Source organism: Pogonomyrmex barbatus, unplaced genomic scaffold, assembly GCF_055798465.1.
Source record: "Pogonomyrmex barbatus isolate J1 unplaced genomic scaffold, ASM5579846v1 scaffold13, whole genome shotgun sequence".
Taxonomy (NCBI): domain Eukaryota; kingdom Metazoa; phylum Arthropoda; class Insecta; order Hymenoptera; family Formicidae; genus Pogonomyrmex; species Pogonomyrmex barbatus.
The window spans coordinates 3,828,183-3,840,660 of record NW_028297109.1 but is presented as its reverse complement, the minus strand read 5'-3'; the positions used below and the strand labels follow the sequence as shown (position 1 = coordinate 3,840,660).

General features: G+C 31.4%; 2 protein-coding genes across 2 annotated transcripts; both read left to right on the top strand.

Moving 5' to 3' along the window:
* Nucleotides 1-31: 31 nt before the first annotated feature.
* LOC105422011 (uncharacterized) lies at nt 32-10,944 on the top strand. Its single transcript, XM_011631217.2, has 3 exons — nt 32-189; nt 6,230-6,437; nt 8,888-10,944. Exons 2-3 carry the CDS (start codon nt 6,257-6,259, stop codon nt 9,598-9,600), a joined length of 894 nt encoding a protein of 297 aa, XP_011629519.2. The 5' UTR covers nt 32-189; nt 6,230-6,256; the 3' UTR covers nt 9,601-10,944.
* A 387-nt stretch (nt 10,945-11,331) lies between these two features.
* Nucleotides 11,332-12,467, top strand: LOC148937569 (uncharacterized). The gene is made up of 2 exons (XM_089072384.1): nt 11,332-11,612; nt 11,781-12,467. Exons 1-2 carry the CDS (start codon nt 11,577-11,579, stop codon nt 12,162-12,164), a joined length of 420 nt encoding a protein of 139 aa, XP_088928510.1. The 5' UTR covers nt 11,332-11,576; the 3' UTR covers nt 12,165-12,467.
* The last annotated feature ends 11 nt before the right edge of the window (nt 12,468-12,478 follow it).

Sequence of the window (12,478 nt, the reverse complement as noted above, 5' to 3'; positions counted from 1 at the left end):
CGTCGATTTTCTCGGAGAATATGTTCCACGTTGTTCCATACGGTCGTCGGAACCATCGAGAGGTAGGGATAGAATCCACGGCGAAGAGTGGGAAATAATTCGGGCGTTGCGACGACCGTGGGAGTTGCGCTGCTACTTTCAAGGAAACAACATCCAGAGGGATAACATCTCGTTGACGATCGTTTTTAGGTAAGGTCGCCCCGATTTTCGCGCCAAGAGAAAGAAAAAAAAATTAATCGTGATCAATTGTTATACGGTGACAAATCGCCACAGTGCGCGGATGTAGATCTCATCGCGAACAATTTTAATGTAAATTTCGTATTTTTTTTTGCAGTGTATTACTTTGCACCGGAAATAAAAATCTTTACATATGGAATTTTTCTTTCTTCATTTTGCATTCTGATTTTTACGCGAGATGTGTTTTAATCGATTGAGATTGAGATATTTTTCTTTAAACCGGAATTTATTTAAAAAACAAAAAAATGATTTGAAGATTTTCGCGTTTATCAAAAATAAAATTGGCTTAAATAAATCTTAAAAATAAGTTTGTTATAAGACAAATGTTTATTCTAAGATATTTAAATTTTTATAAGAAATCAATTTTTTAAATTTATTTAAATCGATTTTATATTTCTTTTTCAAAATAACTTTCTTTATAGTCTCGTGCTGAAAATAATAAAACTTGTAAATGTATGTGAGTTCGGTATTTGCAACGAAATATCTCACTATACATTCGAGTCAAGTTTGAGAAATTGTTTTTGAATGAAGATTTTACAAAGAGATGTTCTGATTAATTATACATATATTTTATCACATTCAATCATGATGCAATGACGCGATATACCATTCGCATCAGTGAATGAAATTAACATCGTGTCATTATGTTATTTGCATTCCTAATCGATTGGCATCGTTAACGCAGTGCTGAAAGACATCGTCTGTCATAAGCGAAATTACGAAATCATAATTATGTGATTGCACCGCGCAATTAAGGCATGCTCATTTATTCATATATGTGTATGCCAAACGCGTTCTTCTTTAACAATGCATATGTAATATTCGCGCGAATGTAATCAAATTAATCACGCTATTTTTAATTATTTTTAAGCCTTATTAATGTTATCCATCTTTTAAATATTAAGGTATATGTTTTTACAACAAAATATCTGTTCTGTAGGTCTGACATTAATTTTTATTTGATAGCAATATTCTTCATAAATGCACAATTTTAAAACAATATTTAATTTTCATTTAACTACGTTATTAATCTTTTATGATACTAATTTTTAATGATAAAAATATTTTCGTAAAAAAGTGTACCGATTAATTATTGAATAATACAATGCTGTTTTTTGCCTCACCGAAATTCGGCACCTATAAGGATATTAACATTAACATATTGTTTACAGTAATTTATTTATGCATCATTTGTTAATCGTTCGCTAAAATAAACAACAAATAAATTTCTAATTTCATAAACAATTATAGAATTACACAATTGAAATGTAATATTAAAACACAATTTTATCACATGATACGCTTATGACTTAACCTAGCCGCGCATTCGCGTTATTTTATTAACTCATAAATAATATCTGTGATGCAACGGAAAATGTAATTAATTAATGTAATGTAATTAATTTTTTTAATCAAGATTATCTTGATCTTAATCAAGATGCTTTAACGGCATTAATTCGAAACACATATATATTAATATGATAATATTAAAAATTTACAATATCAACAAATAAGTAAAAAATTAACATTGCACTTGCAATTAATTGCATTATTAATAGTATTCTGTTATAAAACTATAGTGTCGATTGTGCACGGCTGGGATTATTTTGTAATCGATATCGCCATTTTTAAGTGCCGTCTACCAGCTAAATTTGGCGATCTTACGCAACGATAGAGAACGAACGCGATCTGACACTACGAGCACCATTTTCGCTGACTAAACATACAATTTCACATTATACAAATTAATTTGTGTAAAATGCGTAAATTTGTCTAGTCATAAATTGCACGCAAAAGACAATTAAATTGACGGACAAATTTTTAAGATTATGTTTTACATCAATCGTTATAGTTTTTGAGATAAAAAGTGCATTTATTCCTTAATTTTGTCGATAATTAACAAATGATGCATGAATAAAATTCTACAAATGATATTTATGTTAATATTGTTATTTTATAAAAACTGATAATTCTGATAATGCAAAAGACAATATTGGTCTAATAAATAATTAATTAATATTAATTAATATTTTTATAAAAATATTTTAAACGTTAGAAAATAATATTGAGCTTTATTGATAATATTGTTAAACAAAAATTAAATATTGTTTTAAAATAGTGTTCTTACGAAAAGAATTTACTGCTAATAAATAAAAATTAGTGCATTATCTATAAAGAGGACATTCTATTAAGGAATTTGTTTACGAGACTATTAAGATTTCATTCATGTACTAAGTGTTCGTTTGTTGGCAGAGAATCTTTCCGTTCTCGACGTATTCGGACATCCGATACTTCGCGCGAATTGACACGAGAGCTCGACGCAATTGCGCGATTTATTTAAGTCCACCGTTCCAAGCGAATTCGTTAAATAATTTAAAACGAGAATCTAGCGGTTGCTGAGTCAGAATCTAAAACAGTTGGTATTATATCCGCTGTAACTCATTACTACGTTTGTGTTACGCGTACATATGTATAACTTGTCGCTGATCCACTTCACCAACTTCATTTTACACATGTCAATTACATTTCATTTTATTTTTACATAAGAATATATTTAATTTTATTATTATTCTGATGTATTTTTGTTATCAAAATTATAATTATAATCATTATTATAATCATTTTAAATTATAATTTTAAATTAATTTTTCAATTTTAAATTATAATACATAATTTCTAAGTTTGAATAAATAAAAAACTAATAATAATTTTGATATATAATATTTCATTATAACAAAAAAAATAAATACATTAAAAATTTAACCTAACAATAAAATAAATTTAATAGATTCGAAATTTAAAAGTTTAAATATCGTAATTATTATTGTATAAATTATCAAAAATAACATATATAGATTTATAAATTATAAATACATAAATTAATAAAAAGAACAAATACAAATATGACAAATCTAATTTTAAAATTATTAACTCTAACTTAGTCAGTATACTTGAGAAATTCTTATAATTATAATTATAATTAATAATGTTATTATTAAAACAAAATTTATCAATATATTTATAGGAAATTATTAAACACGAAAATATTTATATTATTCAAAGTAAACTAATATATTGATTCAATTTGAAAGCATTGAAAGTGCTTCTTATTTGCATCACGTTCGCAACATTTCTGAATGATTACGTGAATTGAAACGTATTTAAACGTACGAAAATGGTAGATATACATCGCGCATAGTAAGATGCAGGAAATACATCAACGAAGGATTGAATGATGAGTCGATTCGCTTTAAATCACAGCTACTTTCCAAGCGGATGCGCGCCAGACGCATACATGTCAATTAAGTCGCGTGGACAATCTAATCGAAAGAAGCTAGCTATCGTTTGTCGCGTTTTGGCATGTGTAATTCGACAGGAACACCTACTCCACTAAGAGGATACTCTAAATGTCATTTCACGCTGTTTATTCCAACTTGCGAATTTATGTTCAATCGCATCGCGTAAAACGCGACTGCTTATTTCGAACTATTATCATCGGATATATTTGTGTCGATGATCCATGGTCGGACAAGTAAAAATGCATCTCGTTGTTTTATCTGTATAATATATAAACAAATCACCAGTGTCCAAGAAGGACTAATTGTCAAAACAATTCCATCATCACCTGACACATTGTCCACCGCTCTCATTGTATTGCAGATGTTGAAGTGTTGAAAATCATCACAAAATGTCAGATTTTGGAGCAGAGAATTAAATAACTTTTGTTTCTAAAAACTGGGTCAAACGTCAGACAAAGTTGAAGTCGAGAAACAGCTTTATCTAACATCTTCAATATAATATATTTATTCAGCAAAGAAATTTTATAAAATTTTTTTTTTATATCTATATTAGAGGACTTTTCTGTTATAATTTAAGATTTTTATTTTTCTTTTCAAAGTGGTTTAAATTAAAAGATTAAAAATAATTTATTACTTATAAATTTGATCATACAATTACATTTGAATGTATTATGTTTTTTCTAAAATTTGCAAATTAATCTTAATTAATTATGATTAAATTTGCGATTAAATTTTGCATAATTAATTTTTTAAAATTATGAAAATTTAATTGTTTATTAGTTGGACTTATCACGTTATTAACTTTTATTTGTTCTGTTTTTAGAAAATCTTATAATTACTATTGTACCACTATTATTATTCAAATATTTAAAATATAAAATATATTTTCTTTTAAATTATTAATTCTAAAAACAAATATGATAAAAAAAATTAGTGATAAAAAAATTAAAATAATTTCACGTCTACACTTGTCACTTTTATAAACAAAATCTTATATAAAAAGTAACACAAATTTTAACAAAATATGGCTTTATAAAAATTTATAGTTTAAATAAATGTGTATAATGCAGATATAAGAAACATTTTTCTTTTCTATTTGAAAGTTTGATTTAATAAAATGTAATGATTTATAAAATATTTTTATTATTTGCTGAAAAAGCATGCATGAATATTGGTAAAATCGAAAATAGATGGCCTCGATTTAATTTAATAGTCGACTAATATAAATAGATCGATGTACAACACTCATTAGTCTACATACGCTACTGTACGCTATTATGCTTTAGTACACGCGGTCGCAACATCTCGATTTAAAAATAATTTTGAAACAAAAGATGTAGGCAGGTCGATGTACATTAATCTTCAATCCGAAGCTTACGACACAATGACGTTATTGAAAGTGACAAGGAGGAGACTTGAATCATTACTCAATAAATGTCAACATTGCGGTCACCATCAATTTTGCATATACATTGACATAGAGCATACATAAATAATTTTTTATAATAATTTTATACACACTTAAACATTTCTTTAATCATATTTTTTCACGTCTACACTTGTCACTTTTATAAACAAAGTCTTATATAAAAAGTAACACAAATTTTAATAAAATATGGCTTTATAAAAATTTCTCGTTTAAATAAATATGTATAATGCAGACATATAAGAAAAATTTTTCTTTTCTATTTGAAAGTTTATCAACAAAAATATACCGATTTTTTATGGTTGAAAGAATTAATTAAATTCGTTGCAAACGGCACGCATTGCAATCTCGCTCTTCCAAGTCGTCTTTTAGCTTCTTTGTAGAGGTCGAAAACGCGTTAATTAAGTTGCGTCTGTGAATACAGACGCAGAGATCGGCCCTGAAGAAAGGGAGAGTGGACGCTCGGGGAATCACGCCTCGTGTTCAGGGAGATTGGTAGCCCGGGCTTCGTGTGCGCGCCGTGCCAGTTCAGTTCACGGGCACCAAATTAGACGCGGGTTATTTTCGACCGGTGTACAGCCGCTCGCTCCAGTTTGCTGACGATGACGAACCAAATCGCCACCGACGAGAGAATCCGCCGGACCTCTGTTATATGCGGCGATATTGCGCGCCTCTTGGAAGCCACGTGCATCAGAACGGAGAGAGGCCGGGGATTACCGCGTGGTGTCACACGCGTTTGGCGAAATGATTTTCAGCATTATTAGCTCTATGTGGGTGGCACATAACCGGAACGTTTGCTCATATATCAGAATTAGAGCTCCCCGTTGTATTAATACCAAGATATCCATTTCATTCAAGCTACACGGAAAGAACGGGTTTGCTGAAGAATCTAAAAATTTGGCTCTGAAAATATAAAAATTCTTTTATATTCTAGCAAACAATTCGAATGTCCTATATGATTCTATTTTGACACTTAACAAAATATTTTCAAATTTGTATCTGGTCAAATTCTTTTAAATATATTTTTTTAAATATATTTTTATATTTTTTCTTTGGTCAAATTTTTTTAGATACTTTTTTAGATACTTCAAGCAATACATCGCCAAACCATTTGCTGTAACATTATTAAATTTTAGATTATTAAACTATTAAAATTATAGTTTTGTCGAAATTGGAATTGTTTCGAAAATACATTGTATTTCTTAATTTCCAGCAATCTGGACATATCTCTGGGCATATGGAGTGCAGAATGTATTTAATTTTGCAGATAACAGGGAGAGTCAGCCCAATCGAGATGTCGAGGCCAATACTTAGCAGGCCGCGCACGTTCATCTATGGCAGCAACTACGACAAGGGCGAATCTTATTACAAGCCCATGGTCGACCACCTAGATCGGAAGTACAGCGGGCGGCCGTTGTTCCCGGAGCCGAGAAACTCTCTAGCCGACGAGATCGCGGCGCGCCGTAGCGACATCGGTAACCTGTTCAATCGTTTTCCAAAGTGGTTTTGAAGGAGTGTTGTAAAAAGACTTCCCAGATCCTCCTCGAGAGATTGTCGACGAGGCTCGCTGAATAGATTCGTTGCGCAAATGAAAAAATACTTGAGAGAAAACTCTTATCCTTCCTCCCTTGTCCTGCCTCAACCTTTGCTCCAACTCCCACGATTCGCATGATCGATCTGCCTCGTGATGAGGTACTGTCAATTTTCATTATTCGATTCGTATCGCGATATCCTCTGTCGATTACACGATCACAGGGATCGCGATGCAGAGATCGAGATTAGGATGTGAACGGAAAAACGAAAGGAAAATAATATAAAAAAATGTACATAAGCAGAAAAATAATATTCGCAGTAAAGAGAGAATATTTATTTTAAATATATTATATTTTTATTTATATGTCATATTCTTTAAGATTTCCCAGAGTTTTAACATGTAACATATATTTTATATTATATATTATTATTCAAGCTCGAAAATAAATTTAATAATGGAATTAAAGTAGACCAAACATCATTTCTGTATTGAGAATTAATTTGCTAGATATTCGTATGAAGAAGCTTATAAATAGACTTAGAAAAATTGTATGGAGAAGAAACACAGCAAGAAATTCAACGAATAGTCGGCCGTCTTGCCGAGTCTCTTCTTGATATTACTAAAGCTTACGGTTAAAACTTACGGTCCTGATATGCAGCGAGAATGAAGTCCTCACATTCTAACGGTTTGATCGAATTTTGATATCATCCTTTTGCGTGCATCGATCTTTATTGTCTTGCCTGCCGTCTGTGTAGTTAGTCTCTGGATTATGTCTCCTATTTGATGTATCATCTTGCTGAATAAACGTTTGGTTTCCTAAGTATATGTTGATTTTACGCGGAGAGCCTTAGTGTGATTGTTGTACGTATGTTATGTGCTTGCTGCGACGATCATCGACAGGATCGACGCGTCAGCTTCTGACGAGAGTCATTTTCGTCCAACTTCGACATCGCGAAACTTTTTCCTTCGCTCTTGATCCGTGGATTATTTATACGTATGCACACTCACACGTATCATTCACATTGACACACAGATGACACGGTGAGGCGATTTATAGAAAATATTGCATGTCTTCTTAAATAAATCTACATATAAAAAGAAGAAAAATAAAAGAATAGGAAAAGATAAAAAAATAAGGATTAATGTTTAATAAATAAATTGTTTAATTCTTTTTGGTCAAAATAGTAAAAGTTTTGTAAAAGTATTATAAGAGAAAAAAAGTTTTCTGTAATCTGCGCTAGAAAATATTATAATGTCTAGAGATAATAAAGATATTATAATATATAAAGATATTATATGTTATTATATATAATTCAATGTAAATGTCTTAAATTTCTAATGGAAAAAAAAATGAATACGAGTTACTTGTTTTTGCTGTATACTTAAATGGGACATTTTATATGTTCCTGGCGTCGCAGATGATGCGAAATGCGGAGGATGAGGATAAACGTTGTATGCTTGATATTAGATGCAACTGCTAGTTTATTAGCATAGTCAGACACACTGATGGCATTTTGTGCCAGGCTGCTAATGTGATGCGCATCCGAATTTATTTTTGATCAAATGACACTAAAAATACGTATAACTCACGGTGAAAAGCATGAAATGTAACTGGCAAAGTGTCTTAAAACTTTTATTAAAACTTTTATTCTGCAGAGAATTTTTATTCTGCAAAATTTTGGAAATAAATAATTTTATAATAATTAAATAAATAATTTTATTATTTGTAATTTATAATAATGTATATTCCTCTTTTTCAAGAAAATAATTTGGATAATTATAATTATAATTTATGACATGTAGATTCTTATTACAATTATATATTTATGCTGCTGTTGCATCTAATGTTAATTTATATTTTTATTAGATTTATTAGTTAAATTATAACCAGTGTTGAAAATAACATGTTTAAATTTACTTAAAAAGATCGTATCTCGATATCTATCAGCGCAATGTGAAACATAATATTTTAAATAAAGATATATTTGAAATGAAATGTTTTCTTCTGTTTAAATTCCCTCTCAATATATCACTGGTTATAATTTATTTATGTTTTAAATATAATTAAAATAATTTCATATTCCTTGTATAGATATACCTATTAATAATAATGAGAAAAATATAAATGAAGTATATATTTTTAAATTGCGCAATTTACAGCTAAATTAATTGAATTGTGAGCTTGAACTGCGAGGCTTCATTCATTCTGCTAAATCATTCTTCATCTCATCCAATATTATCTTTTATCAACATTCCTTTTCCATCCAAAATCGTTGATGCAACTTCGATCGTTCGGCGCAGTTTCTTAACGACATGTCCATTTTGGTCATCACCCATCATTCCTCGTCCTTTTCACAAATCAACACTCTTTTCTGATATCGGTTTTTACAGGCACGCGCGACCTCTCCGGTCCTCGCACTGGCTCCCTCGGCCGTGACCTTGACCTCGACCTCGACCCTCGTACCCGCGCCTCCCAACTACCGCCCTTGACTGACCCCATGCTAGGCTTTGATGACGAAGACACTGTCTACGACAGCCGTGGACAACGCATATCGGCACGTCGTAGATTGGGCGACGAGTTTGCGGACGAAGTATCGGCGACGACGCGTCGTTTTCGGGCCCGAGTGGCAGCGATGGGCCTCGAGGACGAACTCGAAACTGCGACCGTCGCGGGTCAGGCCAGAAGAAACGCCGCCGATCTCCTGGAAAACACGGTGACCGCCAGGAAGGGTGCCAAAACGGCAATCGAGGATGTCGAAAGTAGTTTCAAGAGACGCTCGAAGCTCTTCGATGAGATCGAGCGTGCTGACGAGAGTAAACCGGTGTTCGCCAGGTGGTCCAAGTTGATCAACGAGGATGACGACTTAGCGCAGACCAGCGCCGCAGCCAGCCGAGCCATGCAGACGAAAGCGCGTCTTCACGACATCGAGTCGGAGATGGAGGAACTCGCCGAGAGACAAGCCAAAAGGGAACGCAGGGCGGCGGCCCTCAGGGCGCTGGTCAACGAAAATGCCGCTGCAGCTGATGCCGATCTCATTCAACAATCGGCCATCAACAAGAAGGTGCGCATCGCCGAACGCACGGAGAAGCATGTCAGCTTCTAGAGAATCTTGCGATCTACTTTAAATCTCACGATGATGTTTTACAGCCGTTATATCTTACACGCTGAAAACTTTAAAAAAGGTTTCAAAAAAATTCGATCTTAAATCTAAAAATGTTTTTTGTTAGAGAGATCATTAATTTCTATTAGCGAAATCATTAATTTCTATAAATCATACAAAGAAACAACTTGTAATCATTAAACATAATTTTATGTCAAAAATATTTAAATGTAATTTTATTGTTGATTTAAATTCTACTTTCTTTCATAATAAATCAAATAAAAATTTTAAATTATTTGTTTTTAATGACATCAGCATTGTAATCTTTACTTGCACCTTTTTAAAAAAATATTTAATTATTATAAAAATAAATAAATATTAAAATAATTTTTATTTAATTAAAATTTTTTTATTATTGATCGATAATGTAAGAAATAATCGACTTGCTGCAAAACATTGTTGTATTTTAATATATAAATATAGAATGTTTTCGATGTATACGCTGTTACATGGCGGTCGCCATTTTTACGGCGGTCGCGCGATTATAATATTATATTATCGCTAAAATTTGTTCGCGAAACAAATGTACGATGACTTGATAATTTTAATAGTGTCTTATTGACAATAAATTATCAATAAATTTTATTAATAATATCAATATCAATAAAATTTATTGCTAATACTCAATTTTGATGCTTATGCTCATGATATAACACGTACGTTTGTTTTGCTAATTCTATAATTATAAATATATAAATACGTTAATGCGAGATGTATCTTTCGAAAATATACTTAATCCTTAATTTTTATTATCAAACGAAAATATTAATTACGATGATTTAAATCCAACGTACATTTCGATTATAAATTAAATTAGGATTTATTTCTTTACAAGTCGTTTTGATTTAATAAATTTAAATTTAGATTATTTTCTTTTAAATTCATGTCGCAAAATTTGTTTAACGATTTCGTTAATATTATAATACATTGCTCAAGATTTAATGTATTTTCGAACGATGTTTCTCACATAATTTGTTGCTTTTCCATTCCTCGAGTATGATTCGAGGGAGCTTAAATGTTGATTGTTCCTAACGAATGTCTTATGTTTTAAAATCATTCTCATGTAAAAATTATTATTACTTTTAGCGTGATATTATAAAGAGACGCAATGTTGCATCCGTCTCAAAACATATTACCTCTTTTAGGAAATTGTTTTCCGCTATTCAGAGAGACTCTGTAACGCAAATTTTTAAACACACGGCGAAATATTTGAATTTATCATAAATGTATATTTTTCTTCTTTCTTATTTATGAATAAATTTCTCTTGAAAACTTTTCAAATGCAAACACACGTATGTGTATCATACACCTTCCGAACTTTCCTTTTTATTATATACCTTTTATTTATCATGTATCTTGATGTTTTCTTATCCATTTTTCGCATGCACGAGATTTCGTAGTAGCTGCATAGTGAAACTGCAGGTAAGAATCTGTTTCATAAATCGACAATTATTCGCTTATATTAACAATTTTTAGAAACTTTAATGACATATTTTAAATTAAAATAACCAGTTTACCTAAAACAATATTTAAATTCATTTAACGGTCTCATTAAAAATTACATACATAACACGAATAATTTTACATCAGATAACACGAATAATTTTCAAATAATAGTAATTATTCAAATAGTAATTATTAAGAATAAATTTAAGTAATGTTCTTAACACGAAGAGTTACGTTACGTAATAAAAAATAGAATTGACATTAATATTTTAACAATATTATCATCTTAACATGATCCTACTAACATTTTAGGCTCTCGTAACTTGTCGGGAAATCGCGACGATTCCTACGACGAGCTGGACTTCTTGCTCGACGGACGTGGTCGACCCGTTCAAGAAGATCCTTACGAGGACGATTTCGTGATCACTCACCGACGTTTCAAGGAACGTGCGGCTGCCGCATTCGAAGAGGATATGGCGGAACTGAGACGCAAGCGGCGAGACATGCAGGTTGAATTAAATGAAAGGACAAGCCAATAATTTAATATTAAAACCAAAATAAAATTAAGTAGCAAATGGTTATTAGTAAAACAAAATATAAATAATTAAATTATTTGCATATGCAACTTTTAAAATTTGTCAACAAAATCTGTATTTGTGAAACTTGCTTCCTTGCAGGATCGCATTTTTGATGTGATTGACCTAAATGCCGAGATAGAGAAAGCCAAGAGCACGCTGGAAGCCGCCGATGTCGTATTCCAACGACACGCAACCAAGTTCGACAATCAGGGTGATGAGGAGCAAACAACGTCGCTGGCGCAGAAGCTTGATAAAACGCGCAAGATCGCAAATGTCAGAGTGCCGGAGAAATCGAAGCCCAAGATCTTTTTTTTGAAGTGGCCTAAAATGCTAGTTGAGGAGCCAGAAATTGCTCAAACAGGAAGACAACGCAGGATCAACTCGTTGATCGACACCGGTGAGATCACTGATCCGCTGGAGACTCTTATGATGCAGCCGATAAAGCGGAAGTTTTTGAAAAGAAAGAAAAGCGTTTCGTTTTAAAAATGTTTTTCTATATGATGCTGTCAAAGATTTATTAAAGAATACTTCAATCATCGGAGTTTTCCGAAAATTTGGAGAACTATTTTCATTCTGCAATGTTAAATCAATCTGCAATGTTAAAATCATATATCAATATCATCAAAATGGAATTATTAATGGCATTCATTCATTTAGTTTATCAATAAACATGTTCTTCTCTTTGTTCTTGGAATAATATGTTCTTTATGAGCAAATAGTTATCTATCTATTATGTACTAGAAAAATAGTTTACGCGTATTTATAATAAATAAATTAAGTATCAAATAAAATTAAAC

Bases quoted from the DNA above. Each gene is read 5' to 3' on its own strand.
- LOC105422011 (XM_011631217.2), top strand. From the start codon at position 6,257: ATGTCGAGGCCAATACTTAGCAGGCCGCGCACGTTCATCTATGGCAGC. The intron at 6,438-8,887 runs GTAACCTGTTCA...CGGTTTTTACAG, and splicing joins GGCGCGCCGTAGCGACATCG to GCACGCGCGACCTCTCCGGT.
- LOC148937569 (XM_089072384.1), top strand. From the start codon at position 11,577: ATGGCGGAACTGAGACGCAAGCGGCGAGACATGCAG. The intron at 11,613-11,780 runs GTTGAATTAAAT...GCTTCCTTGCAG, and splicing joins GCAAGCGGCGAGACATGCAG to GATCGCATTTTTGATGTGAT.